We start from the raw sequence: 16,141 nt of genomic DNA on the forward strand, positions 1-16,141 counted from the left end.
CCTTCCCGATCACTGACCCCTACCATTTGTCTCACAGTGTAATTATTACTAAACATTTTTTATTATAGCANATGATAGATATATATATATCTCGATTCCTAGACGTGACCAAGCGAAACGCCGGGACACTTATAACTTCTTTTTTACCGATATAACTTTCCCCGGTAGTTTGAACCCTTCCCGATCACTGACCCCTACCATTTGTCTCACAGTGTAATTATTACTAAACATTTTTTATTATAGCATAAAATTATTGTAACCAATAGAGGTATGTTGTACACAAACACATAAATAGAAGTTCACAAAAGTTGTTATAAAACTATTCGTCGATTTAAATAATTAACTTTTTACTGCACCTGTGTTTTTACGAGGAGGAAACATCGAAGGCCTAACCCCATCAGTGTGAGATTTTAACCCTAAATAAACCTCCTACCGTCATGTACCGTTCCCCTCCCAGTACCACCGTCAAGGATTTCGTCGGAATAATAACACTGTGTGACTGAGAAAGTTATAAATCTAATGATGCACAAAATATATGCATAGTTAGAAGTTTGAATACCACCTCACAAACCAGACTTAAGGTATAACAACGCTTTTTTCGTAGTTTGAGCCTTATAATTTTTCGTAACTAAATTTCTGTTTATCCGATAAAAAAATATATATACAGTGCGTAGACGGTAACCGCAACCCTCAATACGTGCAATTCTTTGATTTATGCAAGTCTCTAAAACAAAACATTGGAACCTTTATACATAAGTGCAACTTCAAAACAATTTTACCTCAATACCTACAACTTTCTTTGTTTGTGCATGCCACGCACACAAAATTTGAACTTTTTGCATTTCTTTGATTAACCAGTATTCTGGAAAAACTACAAACGGATGAGCCGGACTGAAGAAAATAAGCAGGAAAAAAGCAATTTTAAGCGCTTAGATAAACATTTAAACATTAGTAAATATGCTTCCAAATATGCTCCAACAACAACAAAAAATCTAAGTACAGTTTAATGTTTTTTTTTATTCAAGGATTAGACGGAATTCGAAATTTTCATATTTCCAGTGGTGTTAATGCATCGATTTAGTTGCCACTTTTTTACTATTATTAAAAATAATGCGGATTATTTTACGCTAAGATATGAATCCTTAGTTTCTTTTCAAGACTCAATTTAATTATTTTCCAATATTTGTTATCCTCCATTTGATTTAATTATTTTCAATCTCTTCAATAACACCAATGCCTTCCCGTAGAGACAAACCTTTAGCTTTAAATTTTTTTTTCTAAGCAGAAATGGAATTGAAGTTACGAGTTAAAAAAAATCCCAAATCGGTTTTTATGTTTTTACTAGCAGACCTTGCGGACCTCGTCCCACCCAAAATTAATGTTTTATTTAAACATTTGGTCCAACATTTTTACCAACAATTCACGTTCACGTTTGGTTTTGTGGTCGTCAGAAGGCATATCCTCCATTGCTGTGTTAAATAACATAATGAAAGCGTTATGTCCGTTAAGAAGTTCTTGTGGCAACAACTATCTGGTCGGATGGTGAATCGTCCTTGAATCTGTATGGTACAGTTTGTGGCAATTTCAAAATGGGGGAGTATCCTTACTCCACAGAAATCCAATATACATAGAATTATTTCAGACGAAATACCTTTGAAGTCTTACAAGAATTGTCTTTATTCTGTATAGTGGCCGTAAAGCATGGACCGCAATCGTTCTAGTGATTGATTTAACGGTGGTAATTTAACTTTGATCCTTGGTGTCTCCGATTGACTTCAATTGATGAGTTTTACCAATAACTCGACCCCAGCGCCAGTTTGTAGCTCTTTTTGTGCAATAGTAGATATTGCCCCTACCGTTACCAATATTTATATCTCGAATATGAGCCAAAACGGACAAATAGACAAATCGGCCACGAGTAGAGCTGTAGCAAACCGTACGTATTCGTTACTGGGTAACGGTTACAACCCCTGACTCGAAGTACCGAATCGTTCTTCTTCTTCTTCTTATTTATTGGCGCTGTAACCGCCTAAGCGATTTGGCCGAGTCATTTCTCTTCTGTGCTAACTGACGTCAATTGGAAATGCCAAATGAAGCCAAGTCCTTCTCCATCTGGTCTTTCCAACGCAGAGGAGGCCTTCCTCTTCCTACTTTACCAGCATCGCGGCCCGCGTTGAATATTTTCAGAGCAGGAGCGTTTCTGTCCATTCGAACGACATGGCCAAGCCAGCGGAGCTGCTGAATTTTAATTCGCTGCACTAGGCCTATATCGTTGTAAATCTTATACAGCTAATCGTTAAATCGTCTGCGATATTCGCCATCACCAACACGTAAAGGTCCGTAAATCTTTCGCCGAATCTTTCTCTCGAAAACTCCAAGAGCCCCCTCATCAAATGCTTTCATTGTCCATGCCTCCGCGCCATACACCAGCAATGGCATGATTAGTGACTTATAGAGTGTGGTCTTTGTACGACGAGAGAGGACTTTACTTCTCAATTGCCTACTCAGCCCAAAGTAGTACTTGTAGGAAAGAGTGATTCTCCGTCGGATTTCAAGGCTGACATTATTATTGGTGTTAATGCAGGTTCCCAAATAAACGAAGTCGTCTACTTTTTTAAACTTGTGACTGTCAACAGTGACGTGGATGCCAAGACGCGTATGCTCTGACTGTTTGTGTGATAACAGGAGATACTTCGTTTTGTCCTCGTTCACCACCAGACCCATTCGCTTTGCTTCTCTATCCAATCCCGAGAAGACAGAACAGACGTAGCCCTTGTGTTTACTGATAATATCGATGTCGTCGGCATACGCCAGCAATTGTACGCTCTTATAAAGTATTGTGCCTGAGCGGTTCAGTTCTGCGGCTCTTATTATCTTCTCCAACATCAGATTAAAGAAATCACTCGAAAGGGCGTCACCCTGTCTGAAACCTCGTTTGGTGTCAAACGGCTCGGAGAGGTCCGGAGACATCGCGGCATAGAGGCAACTTCTCTTCGTGCTGTCGAAAGCGGCTTCGAAATCGACAAATATATGGTGTGTGTCGATTCTATTCTCGGGGGTCTTTTCCAAGATTTGACGTATTGTGAATACCTCACCTATGGTGGATTTTCCAGGCCTAAAGCCGCACTGATAAGGTAAAATCAGTTCGTTGACGGTGGGCGGGGTCGCCTTTCTTGTGGATTGGGCAGAGCACACTTAAATTCATCAACTCCTTGCCCTCGTACTTGAATAGCTCGGCTGGCAGGCCGTCAGCTCCAGCAGCTTTGTTGTTTTTCTGCCGCGTAATCGCTATTCGTACCTCGTTATAGTCAGGCGGTGGGAGAGGCTCCTTCATCATCGACTGGGGACTCGGATTCGTCTTCTTCACTACTTTCAGCGCTGCTACCATTCAGAAGGTTGTAAAAGTTTCCCCTCTACAATTTAAGTATATTCTGGACATCGGTGACTCGGTCGCCATTGTTGTTCTTTCAGGAGTTCGCCCCGATCTTGAAACCTTCCGTAAGTCGCCTAACCCTCTGGTAGAATTTTCGGGCGTTCTTCCTGTTGGAGGCGGGTGCGTATTTTGGCTGCAACAAGATAGTGGTCCGAGTCGATTTTTGGCCCTCGGAGTGTACGTACGTCTAAAGCGTTTGAAGTATGCCTTCCGTCTATCACAACATGATCGATTGGGTTTCTCGTTTTTTGATCTGGAGACAGCCATGTAGCTTTGTGGATGTTCTTATGCTGGAACCTAGTACTACATATTACCATGTTTCGGGCCCCGGCGAAGTCGATCAGCATCAGTCCGTTATCGGACGTTTCGTCGTGGAGGCTGAATTTTCCGACAGTGGCGCAGATGAGCGAGATGTAGAAGAATCTAGCTTTGATGCAGATTGTGGCTAGACGTTCGTCCACCGGGGTGAACGCCAGTACTCGGCGACGGAGTCTCTCTCCTACTACGAATCCAACAGCGAATTTGCGCTCCTTTTCCTGGCAACTGTAGTATACGTCGCAAGGCTTCACGCCAACTTTTCCTTGCCCCGTCCATCGCATTTCTTGGATGGCGGTGATATCAGCCTTTGTCTTCCCGAGGACATCAACCAGCCGGGCAGACGGNATTCATCAACTCCTTGCCCTCGTACTTGAATAGCTCGGCTGGCAGGCCGTCAGCTCCAGCAGCTTTGTTGTTTTTCTGCCGCGTAATCGCTATTCGTACCTCGTTATAGTCAGGCGGTGGGAGAGGCTCCTTCATCATCGACTGGGGACTCGGATTCGTCTTCTTCACTACTTTCAGCGCTGCTACCATTCAGAAGGTTGTAAAAGTTTCCCCTCTACAATTTAAGTATATTCTGGACATCGGTGACTCGGTCGCCATTGTTGTTCTTTCAGGAGTTCGCCCCGATCTTGAAACCTTCCGTAAGTCGCCTAACCCTCTGGTAGAATTTTCGGGCATTCTTCCTCTTGGAGGCGGGTGCGTATTTTGGCTGCAACAAGATAGTGGTCCGAGTCGATTTTTGGCCCTCGGAGTGTACGTACGTCTAAAGCGTTTGAAGTATGCCTTCCGTCTATCACAACATGATCGATTGGGTTTCTCGTTTTTCGATCTGGAGACAGCCATGTAGCTTGGTGGATGTTCTTATGCTGGAACCTAGTACTACATATTACCATGTTTCGGGCCCCGGCGAAGTCGATCAGCATCAGTCCGTTATCGGACGTTTCGTCGTGGAGGCTGAATTTTCCGACAGTGGCGCAGATGAGCGAGATGTAGAAGAATCTAGCTTTGATGCAGATTGTGGCTAGACGTTCGTCCACCGGGGTGAACGCCAGTACTCGGCGACGGAGTCTCTCTCCTACTACGAATCCAACAGCGAATTTGCGCTCCTTTTCCTGGCAACTGTAGTATACGTCGCAAGGCTTCACGCCAACTTTTCCTTGCCCCGTCCATCGCATTTCTTGGATGGCGGTGATATCAGCCTTTGTCTTCCCGAGGACATCAACCAGCCGGGCAGACGGACCTTCCCCATTAAGTGTCCGGATATTCCAGGTGCATACCCTTAAATCATGGTCCTTTATACGTTTGCCGTGGTCGTCATCAAAAAAAGGGGGTCTTATCCGAGGCTGTTTGCTCTTTTTCATTGGGCGGGGTTTTAACGTGGCCAGCGCACGCGAAATTTTACGCCTTCTCGTTTTAGCTCGCTCCCAAACGGGTGTTTGGTTGCTACCCAGAGGATACGTGGATATAAATATCCGGACGTTGGAAGCTGCGATTTGAACCATACGCACATGAATCGCTTCTGGCCACTCCCAGGTGAATGGCGGTCAAAATTTTTCCGCTTCTGCGCACGGAACCATCCTTCCCTGCGCACGGAACCATCCTCCGAATCGTTACTCACATAATAATCTCGTTACTCGCATGTTCCGTATATGCACCATTAACATGAATCAATACAACCAACATATTGTGCGGGAACGAGACTGTTATTCGTTTCGATATTAAAGTGTGTTGCGTGTATATGTACGTACAAGCATGCAACATTTTCTTTCGCTAGGCGTAATGATACGAAAGATACGGGTGTTGATTGGATTAGTAACGAATACATACGGGTATCGACATTTTCATTAATTTTACAGCTCTAGCCACGAGACAATTGGACAATGAGACAAATCGGCCACGCTTACCTTGCCTTGCCCCGTCCATCGCATTTCATGGATTACGGTGATGTCAGGCTTNTTCGCCCCGATCTTGAAACCTTCCGTAAGTCGCCTAACCCTCTGGTAGAATTTTCGGGCATTCTTCCTCTTGGAGGCGGGTGCGTATTTTGGCTGCAACAAGATAGTGGTCCGAGTCGATTTTTGGCCCTCGGAGTGTACGTACGTCTAAAGCGTTTGAAGTATGCCTTCCGTCTATCACAACATGATCGATTGGGTTTCTCGTTTTTTGATCTGGAGACAGCCATGTAGCTTTGTGGATGTTCTTATGCTGGAACCTAGTACTACATATTACCATGTTTCGGGCCCCGGCGAAGTCGATCAGCATCAGTCCGTTATCGGACGTTTCGTCGTGGAGGCTGAATTTTCCGACAGTGGCGCAGATGAGCGAGATGTAGAAGAATCTAGCTTTGATGCAGATTGTGGCTAGACGTTCGTCCACCGGGGTGAACGCCAGTACTCGGCGACGGAGTCTCTCTCCTACTACGAATCCAACAGCGAATTTGCGCTCCTTTTCCTGGCAACTGTAGTATACGTCGCAAGGCTTCACGCCAACTTTTCCTTGCCCCGTCCATCGCATTTCTTGGATGGCGGTGATATCAGCCTTTGTCTTCCCGAGGACATCAACCAGCCGGGCAGACGGACCTTCCCCATTAAGTGTCCGGATATTCCAGGTGCATACCCTTAAATCATGGTCCTTTATACGTTTGCCGTGGTCGTCATCAAAAAAAGGGGGTCTTATCCGAGGCTGTTTGCTCTTTTTCATTGGGCGGGGTTTTAACGTGGCCAGCGCACGCGAAATTTTACGCCTTCTCGTTTTAGCTCGCTCCCAAACGGGTGTTTGGTTGCTACCCAGAGGATACGTGGATATAAATATCCGGACGTTGGAAGCTGCGATTTGAACCATACGCACATGAATCGCTTCTGGCCACTCCCAGGTGAATGGCGGTCAAAATTTTTCCGCTTCTGCGCACGGAACCATCCTTCCCTGCGCACGGAACCATCCTCCGAATCGTTACTCACATAATAATCTCGTTACTCGCATGTTCCGTATATGCACCATTAACATGAATCAATACAACCAACATATTGTGCGGGAACGAGACTGTTATTCGTTTCGATATTAAAGTGTGTTGCGTGTATATGTACGTACAAGCATGCAACATTTTCTTTCGCTAGGCGTAATGATACGAAAGATACGGGTGTTGATTGGATTAGTAACGAATACATACGGGTATCGACATTTTCATTAATTTTACAGCTCTAGCCACGAGACAATTGGACAATGAGACAAATCGGCCACGCTTACCTTGCCTTGCCCCGTCCATCGCATTTCATGGATTNGGTTTCTCGTTTTTCGATCTGGAGACAGCCATGTAGCTTGGTGGATGTTCTTATGCTGGAACCTAGTACTACATATTACCATGTTTCGGGCCCCGGCGAAGTCGATCAGCATCAGTCCGTTATCGGACGTTTCGTCGTGGAGGCTGAATTTTCCGACAGTGGCGCAGATGAGCGAGATGTAGAAGAATCTAGCTTTGATGCAGATTGTGGCTAGACGTTCGTCCACCGGGGTGAACGCCAGTACTCGGCGACGGAGTCTCTCTCCTACTACGAATCCAACAGCGAATTTGCGCTCCTTTTCCTGGCAACTGTAGTATACGTCGCAAGGCTTCACGCCAACTTTTCCTTGCCCCGTCCATCGCATTTCTTGGATGGCGGTGATATCAGCCTTTGTCTTCCCGAGGACATCAACCAGCCGGGCAGACGGACCTTCCCCATTAAGTGTCCGGATATTCCAGGTGCATACCCTTAAATCATGGTCCTTTATACGTTTGCCGTGGTCGTCATCAAAAAAAGGGGGTCTTATCCGAGGCTGTTTGCTCTTTTTCATTGGGCGGGGTTTTAACGTGGCCAGCGCACGCGAAATTTTACGCCTTCTCGTTTTAGCTCGCTCCCAAACGGGTGTTTGGTTGCTACCCAGAGGATACGTGGATATAAATATCCGGACGTTGGAAGCTGCGATTTGAACCATACGCACATGAATCGCTTCTGGCCACTCCCAGGTGAATGGCGGTCAAAATTTTTCCGCTTCTGCGCACGGAACCATCCTTCCCTGCGCACGGAACCATCCTCCGAATCGTTACTCACATAATAATCTCGTTACTCGCATGTTCCGTATATGCACCATTAACATGAATCAATACAACCAACATATTGTGCGGGAACGAGACTGTTATTCGTTTCGATATTAAAGTGTGTTGCGTGTATATGTACGTACAAGCATGCAACATTTTCTTTCGCTAGGCGTAATGATACGAAAGATACGGGTGTTGATTGGATTAGTAACGAATACATACGGGTATCGACATTTTCATTAATTTTACAGCTCTAGCCACGAGACAATTGGACAATGAGACAAATCGGCCACGCTTACCTTGCCTTGCCCCGTCCATCGCATTTCATGGATTACGGTGATGTCAGGCTTTATTTTCCCGAGAACATCCACCAACCGGGCAGAGGCACCATCCCGATTAAGGGTCCGGATATTCCAGGTGCATACCCTCAAATCATGGTCTTTTCTACGTTTGCCGTGATCGTCATCAAAAGAAGGGGGTATCATCCGAGGCATGATTTTTTTTGCATTCGGTAGGGTTTTAACGTGCAGGGACCCAAACATAGCGCACGCGGGGTTATACGTCTTGTCACATTAGATCGCTCCCAAAGAGGTGTTTGATCGCTACCCAGGGGATACGTGGATATAATTATCCGGACGAATTGAGCAGCGATTTGAACCTTAAGCAAACAAATCACTTCTGGCCAGTCCCAGGGGTGTGGAAAGGTTTGCAGTACTGGGAAATTTACAGAACATAGTGGTCAAAGGCGAATATCTCAACTAAAACCTGATTTATTTTATAAATTCATATCTCTACATACCTGTATACCAAATAACCGTACAAGACGTTATTCTAAATAAAAAAATAAAAATAAATTTTCCGATTCCCAATGTGGTCCAGGGGAGACTCGACAGGGGTCTACGTTGGCGTGAAAAAATATGACGGTCCACGAGTTGTAAGTGTGGGTCTACGAAAATTCATCTGGTTTCGATAGTAAAGAAACAAATTGGTTGCTTGATAGCATATTTATTTAACTTTAATGTATAGCGCTCTTGACGCACTGGTGAACTTACCGTCACTATGTGTCATTAAACGTGGGGAAACCTTAAAGGCCACCTGCAGACTAAAAAGAAACGAATGTTGGTATAACACTGAGTGAGGCGATGGGTAAATTGCCGGCGGCAGATATTTGAGCAGTTGTGTCTTTTCAATGCTACAGGATGGTACGCCACCATTACCTTTTTTTGAAGAGATTCTAGAGAGAGAGGGAGAGTTCCCTGAGGGGGAATGCTGTTTCAATCCCAGCACTTAGCCCGCACTCGCACAATGTCGAATCTGTTTTGGAACTCACCCGCGATGCAAAATTACATCGTTGGATTTGATATTCGCATTTTTTGAGCTTTGGGAATATGTTAGAAATGAACATCAGGGGGTCCACCGAAACCAGTAAAGTCTTGAAAGGGGTCTTCGAGAAAAATAACTTTGGGAACGTGTAGTATACTATGTAATATACCTCTGCAATTTTGAAAGAAAAGATAAACTAAAAATGTATACATCGTTTCAAGCTGTAATTAATTAAGATTGGCTGTACACAAACCGGTCTATAGTTTTATCAATAATCTCAGATTGGTTCGCTCACACAAACTTTCGATGTACACTTAAAGCTCAGTTAGTCTAGACTTAATTTCCGTAACTTAACTGAACTTAATATTTTGGCCAACCTGTTATATGAGAAACTGTGTTGGTGGTTAGTTAAAACTTAACTAACCGCAAGAAACTTAAGAACCTGTAGATTTTAGGTTCTTAAGTTACGGCCTTACGGAAATTGAGAGCGGGGAGAGAATCAGGCATGCCAGACTCTCGTTTTTGTACTTCTTAAAAATAAACGAAAGCAAACATTTTTGTATGCATGAATTTTTTTGATGTGGCATTTTAGGCGGCGAACTGTTAAACAGCTGAAAAAGAGAATACAAAAACAAACAAACGCGGGGGGAGGGCGAGGTGGTGAAGGGCCCCCCTTCCCCTACCTGGTTACGCCCATGTTTGACCACTCATTCCTTCTTTATTTATGCATCAATTTTCTTCATTAGTAGCTTGATTTTTTGTAACAGAACCAGGTAGCCAACTCATTTTTGAGAATTTCCCGATTTCAACTATGAAATTCCTCGATTTTGCCCGAAATTTCATAAAATTCCCCACCCATAGATTTCTCCTTATTAAAAAAAAATTTTTATTTTGATATATTTTACTGGTCTTTCTGTTTATTTTATTTCTAAATTTTATTTATCTATGTATTCATAAATCAACCCTAACTTTTGTAAAGTTAGTGAACAAATAAAAAATAAAAAATGTACATATAATACTTACATACATACTGTGGTCGATAAAATTTTAGTCGCCCCAAATTTTGACAAGCTTTCAGAATATTTTTTTTTAGTTATTTAATTTGAGTTTTTTATAAAAATATAGTTCATTCTCCAATAAAAACCGTATAAATCCAAGTTTCAAACTTTCTGCAATATTGAAAAATTCAGCAAACTTTCGTAACAATTTCGAGCTTTTTTGATTCGATTCCCTAGAATGATTTTGGGTATGCAGTATTGTAGCACACTCAGTTCTAGTATAATAAAGTGCAAGTTTCAAGTGGCTAAAAATTTTCCGTTTAGAATTTTGTTTGGTGTTGGTTGCGGTTTTTTACCATATAAAAATAAATTGTTTCATTCACTATAGGAAAGCAAATGCGACCAAGAAAATTCTAAAAAATCAACGGTTATTTGCATAAATGGCAGGGTTGCAAAATCAGTACTTTTAGTTGCAGTTGTATTTCTTATGCAACTTTTTTAACTCATTATGAAATTAGTGAAGCAAAAAAGAAAAAAATTAGTCACACCTAATTCCTCACAAAAAAACCAGTTCATCCCCCGGTTCCCCACAAAAAACGGTCCATTCCCCGATTCCCCACGCAAACTGAATTTCCCCGCAAATCGGGGAATTCCCCACGAGTTGGCTTCCCTGAACAGCCTCTCACACTGCAAAACAATTTACACTGAATCCGGTTTTTCCCCTGTTAAAGTTTGATTTTTTCATCAAAAAATCTGAAATGATTTATTAATTTTTCAGAAACTGTCAGGCCTATGAAAGTGATGTACACGTATATACGGTTTTACTTACTTTCATTACCCGTATTTCATATTAAAATTATTAAATTGGTTCGTAAGATATACGTGATTAAGTGGAACCACTTTTTTTAAAGCTGAATATCAATAAATTGCAAATGTCTCGAAAACTTATCCACAGAAAAAAATTACTTGATTTCCGGAATCACCGATAAATTCTACATAGGCATGGGTTAGTGGCATCCATAAATCATTTTTGCTGTAAACCAGTGTTAGATATCATTGCACTTTATCAATATTAAAATAAAAAAATACTTGAATACACCTTTACAAATAGTTGTTATTGTGTAAGTGATTTATTCACTAATTTTAGTAAATCACTTTCCTTCCAAAACAACACTTCAGTAAAATATCTACTTGTGTAAATTTTCTAAACCATTAATTTTAAAAGTGGCAAAATCACTTTACCGTAATGAAAAGTGGCTATTTTTCAATAACTTTACGAAATTATTCATGCTGAGAAAAATATGTGTGAGTATCCTGAGATAACAAATACTGGTAAATCTTCTCGAAGGTAAGCTTCAATATTTTTAAACTTGTTAAAATGAAAACCCTTAAATATATCGATTTGAAGATAAAGTAACATAAGTAGTGTGTATTAACGGCTCATAATGATATACGTATGTATATGAAAGTAAATAATACAGGTTTAAAAAAAAACAGTTTCTACTTATTGAACCAAATTTCTATATCCGTATGTTATTCGACGCGCTGAATAAGAATCCGAGGTCTGTTCGAGGTCATTTGACGGTTAAGTAGGAAAAAATTCATTCAATAAACCTGAAAATTCATATATATATATACGGGCGTTTCAACTCGCTGAACCCGAATACGAGGTACGTTAACCTCCATAATGTCAGATTCGAGGCCATTTGAGGGTCAAATAGGAAAAAAATGCATTCAATAAAAATAAAAATTCATATACATAGATTTTTGTTGTCGCTGAATCCGAATATAGGGGTCCCTTGATCCTTCAAGGTCATCTAGAGGCCATTCCAAGGTCATTTCAAGGTCAAATTCAGAAGAATCGTATTTAATTTTCAGGACTATTCAATGAAGTTTTCCCTACTTGACCTCAAACCTGACGTGATGGGGGCTAACAGACCTCGGATTCGCATTCAGCGCGTCGAATAACATAAGGATACAGAGGTTAGGTTAATTATGCAGAAACTTTTATTTTTTGGAAACCTGTGTAATTATCCGGCATCTAATAGCTTTACCTTACTTGATGAAGGCTCCTCATTAAGATCGGTGATACGCCGATTCATTGATATACACTGATCTATCAAAAAACCGCAATACCACGGGCATATAAACAGTTTTTCTGTTGGTGAATTTCTTTCGTTTCGTGGCCGCCAAATGTGTCGTGATATCCATATCTGCGATAGCCACCAAAGTGGCCATATCCACAATCTATCCGCTATAATACCATCAGGAAACTCTTTTTCTCTATTTCCTATAAGACCCAAATAGTCGGGAAGGAACGTGTGAAGAGTGCAAACATTCGCTCCTCGCGTTGATGTCATCCAACTTGTGATTGCAATAGAGATGGGCCCGACCAAGTTTAACGGCAGAGATAGGCTAAATTCTTGTATTTTTACTTTGCAGGCGAACTTCGAGAAAATGTAGCATAAATACGAGGAGCTTACTTGTAGTATCAGAACGTATACAACGGCTCTGGCATTGGTTGAAATTTTTAATATCCGAGATGTTGATTCCATTGAAGGCTATGAAGAATATAAATTTGACAAATATTACGTACTTCTACACAATTAGCTCTTACACGTATGTATGTATGTATATAGTATATGCATTATTTTATGAATGACTTAATCATGTTTTTCTTATTTCACAGTTAAATATTAAATATATACAAAAAAATTTGCGTATTATAAAAATTTCCGAAAAATTTCTTAGTATGTGTTTATTCAGTTTAAAGTACTGCGATGCGATTTATGTACATAAATAATGGTGCTGTTGTTTCCAAGAAAAAATTTCGCCTTTTAATTTCCCCTCTCTACTTTCGCCTTCGATCCTGAACTCAACACTCTAGTAAGGCCCTTTGAAGCTTTGCCAAGAAATATGGTTGCCCTGAAAATCAGATGGTTGCTTAAAATGACAACGTTACTAATAAGGGCATATTATTAACTCACGTTCATATATTATTTTTCAACAGATTAAAGGCTATCCAGGTATTTAGGAATAATGTAAAAATTTTATTTTTTACCCTTCGTAATACTGTAATTGTTTTTTCTTTAATTCATTTAAAAATACTGTCAAAGAATTGTTTAATAATAATGTTATATATATTATGCACGCTCCACTCCGCAGGGCCTGGATTCAAGCCCTGGTCAAAGCAACATCGCAAAAAATTTTGAAAAAAAGGTTTTTTTCTTAACATCGGTCGCCCCTCGGCAGGCAATGGCAAACCTCCGAGTGTATATCAGCCATGAAAAACAGCTTCTCATGNCCGCAGGGCCTGGATTCAAGCCCTGGTCAAAGCAACATCGCAAAAAATTTTGAAAAAAAGGTTTTTTTCTTAACATCGGTCGCCCCTCGGCAGGCAATGGCAAACCTCCGAGTGTATATCAGCCATGAAAAACAGCTTCTCATGAAAATACAATCGCCGTTCCGAGTCGGCGTAAAACTGTAGGTCCCTCCTCTTTGTGTGACAACATAAAGCGCACGCCACAAATCGGAGGAGAAGCTCGGCCAAACACTAACATATGTGTAAGCGCCAATCTATTATAATCTATATATTATTCAAAAACAAAGCGCTTATTTCCAGCGATCTACAAATCGTACAGAGACACAATTACATAAAATTAAAGTGCTCATTCTACCACTTTGCACAAACTTTTCAGATTTAAGATTCATTGGACCACTTTGGAAATATTTGCGTTGAAGATTTTAAAATTTTTACATTGAGCAAAACATTGCTACGTTCATTTCTAGAGGCAGCGTTTCAGCGGGACATAGAAGAATGAAAAATTGTTCTGTTTATTCGCTTTCGTCTCCGGTTATGTTTCATATCGATCAAACTATTGCTACGTTCGTGCGTATGGAGGCAGCGATACAGCGGGAAGATCTGTAAAGAAAATGTTTTCCTTGTCTTTGGACATACACAACGTTTTTGCATATCCATACATTCATACACACTATCAACAATAGGGTTGGCAGACCTAAAATGCGGAAAGGGGTACAGATAAGAAAAAATTGGGGGACTTGTGGTACAGCTGAGAAAGAAAAAAGGGTATTTTTCGGGGGATAAATAAAACTAACTGTATTCAACAAAAAATTGATTTATTCGCTTATAGAACAACAAAACCGTTTATAAATAAAAATTCAATATCATTTGAACAAAACAAAGTTACATACACTGGCGATCAAAACTGAGTACAAATTAACTTTGGGTGAGCCCGGTGTACGTTTTAAAAATAAACGTACGTCTTTTTGTAAGACTGATACCAAACTGGTCTTTATTCAAAAAGAATCTTATTTATAGCTTAAAATGTTTACATGAACTTTAGTTATAACTTGAAATTAGTTCTTTTGGAATTTCATTATTGAACATATTAAGTTTCATTATTTATTCAGCTGCAGTTGTTTTGCAGTTGCAACTTTATTTCTTAGTCATACTATTTATTCAGCTGCAGTTGTTTTGCAGAATTTTATTTATAGCATAATAAATTAGGTTTTTTGGAATTGCCTTATTGAACATATTAAGTTTTATTCTTAACAAAGTCACTATTTATTCAGATGCAGTTGTTTTGCAGTTGCAACTTTATTTCTTAGTCATACTATTTATTCAGCTGCAGTTGTTTTGCAGAATTTTATTTATAGCATAATAAATTAGGTTTTTTGGAATTGCCTTATTGAACATATTAAGTTTCATTCTTAACAAAGTCACTATTTATTCAGCTGCAGTTGTTTTGCAGTTGCAACTTTCATTAAGCCATTGTTTACTTAGTTGCAGAAAAAGGATATCAATTACATCATNGCTGCAGTTGTTTTGCAGTTGCAACTTTATTTCTTAGTCATACTATTTATTCAGCTGCAGTTGTTTTGCAGAATTTTATTTATAGCATAATAAATTAGGTTTTTTGGAATTGCCTTATTGAACATATTAAGTTTCATTCTTAACAAAGTCACTATTTATTCAGCTGCAGTTGTTTTGCAGTTGCAACTTTCATTAAGCCATTGTTTACTTAGTTGCAGAAAAAGGATATCAATTACATCATCAATTAAATCAGTTCTTTTCCATTGGTTTAATAAAATTTCTTCATATGAGCATTATTGGAAATTTGTTTATATTTATAATTTAATTGAAAGGCAAAGGCTACTGTTAACCCCACCCCCTTTCTTTAAAAGAATCGTCCCGATTCTTCAGTTTGGTTTGTTAAGTGATTTATTTCTATAGTGAGTTCGTGCAGCAATTCTTCTTGTTTTTTCGAATGTCTGTTTTTATTCCAAACTTCAACTATTTTATAAATTTTGAAAAGTATGTACATGTATATATTAATATCATTACAAATACAATTGTTACAAAAGTCCAAAATACAGGGTGTGACTTAATTTCAGTTTTGACAGAATTAATTAGATTCACATTTTGAAATTTTAAATTATAATCTTCCGAGTCTATATATTTAATAATTTCAAAATTATTCAAATTATTATTCTTAACATATTTCCAAATTTTTGAATCAATATTTTCATATACTGTATTATCAATATTTGTGTAATTTTCAAAAGGAACAAGGTAAACTCCATTTACTGTATATTGTATGATTTCCTGAAACTAAAATCGCTCCTACTTTGATTGCATCTATTTCTTTATTTTTTTCTCTAATCGTTTTACATTTAGCTCTTTTTGCGGATAAAACATCTGATAAACAAGTATTTGTAATATTAAATAATTTTACAATAGGCATTTATCAATTCTTTTTTACAATTATTAATATTTACATATGGCCCAAATCACCGAAAAAGAAACCAAGGGGAAAATTTTTTTTTCTCAGGTTTCGCAGATTTCGGATTATATCTGGGTCATACATATTCTAAGGTATCGGACAACGTCAATATTAACGCGAATTTCCTTCTCTAAAACATGGAAATTCACTTATTCTTGAGACACCTTTAAATAAACGAAAATTAAAAAAG

At 39.6% G+C, this 16,141-nt stretch overlaps 1 protein-coding gene across 3 annotated transcripts in view; it reads right to left on the reverse strand.

Moving 5' to 3' along the window:
- Chs2 (Chitin synthase 2) overlaps positions 1–16,141 on the reverse strand; it is a 261,613-nt gene that overhangs the window by 194,217 nt on the left and 51,255 nt on the right. For 2 of the 3 annotated variants that reach the window (XM_017625143.1, XM_017625154.1), the window contains exon 3: positions 12,202–12,708. The exons of the other annotated variant lie outside the window; for it this stretch is intronic. In XM_017625143.1, the coding sequence (XP_017480632.1) occupies positions 12,202–12,708 (507 nt within the window). The remainder of the gene's footprint in view (positions 1–12,201; positions 12,709–16,141) is intronic. 3 annotated transcript variants of the gene reach the window in all.

The sequence above is a fragment of the Rhagoletis zephyria genome, unplaced genomic scaffold (assembly GCF_001687245.7).
Source record: "Rhagoletis zephyria isolate East Lansing unplaced genomic scaffold, Rhagoletis_zephyria_1.1 Rzeph_scaffold_00060, whole genome shotgun sequence".
In the NCBI taxonomy this organism is placed as follows: Eukaryota; Metazoa; Arthropoda; class Insecta; order Diptera; family Tephritidae; genus Rhagoletis; species Rhagoletis zephyria.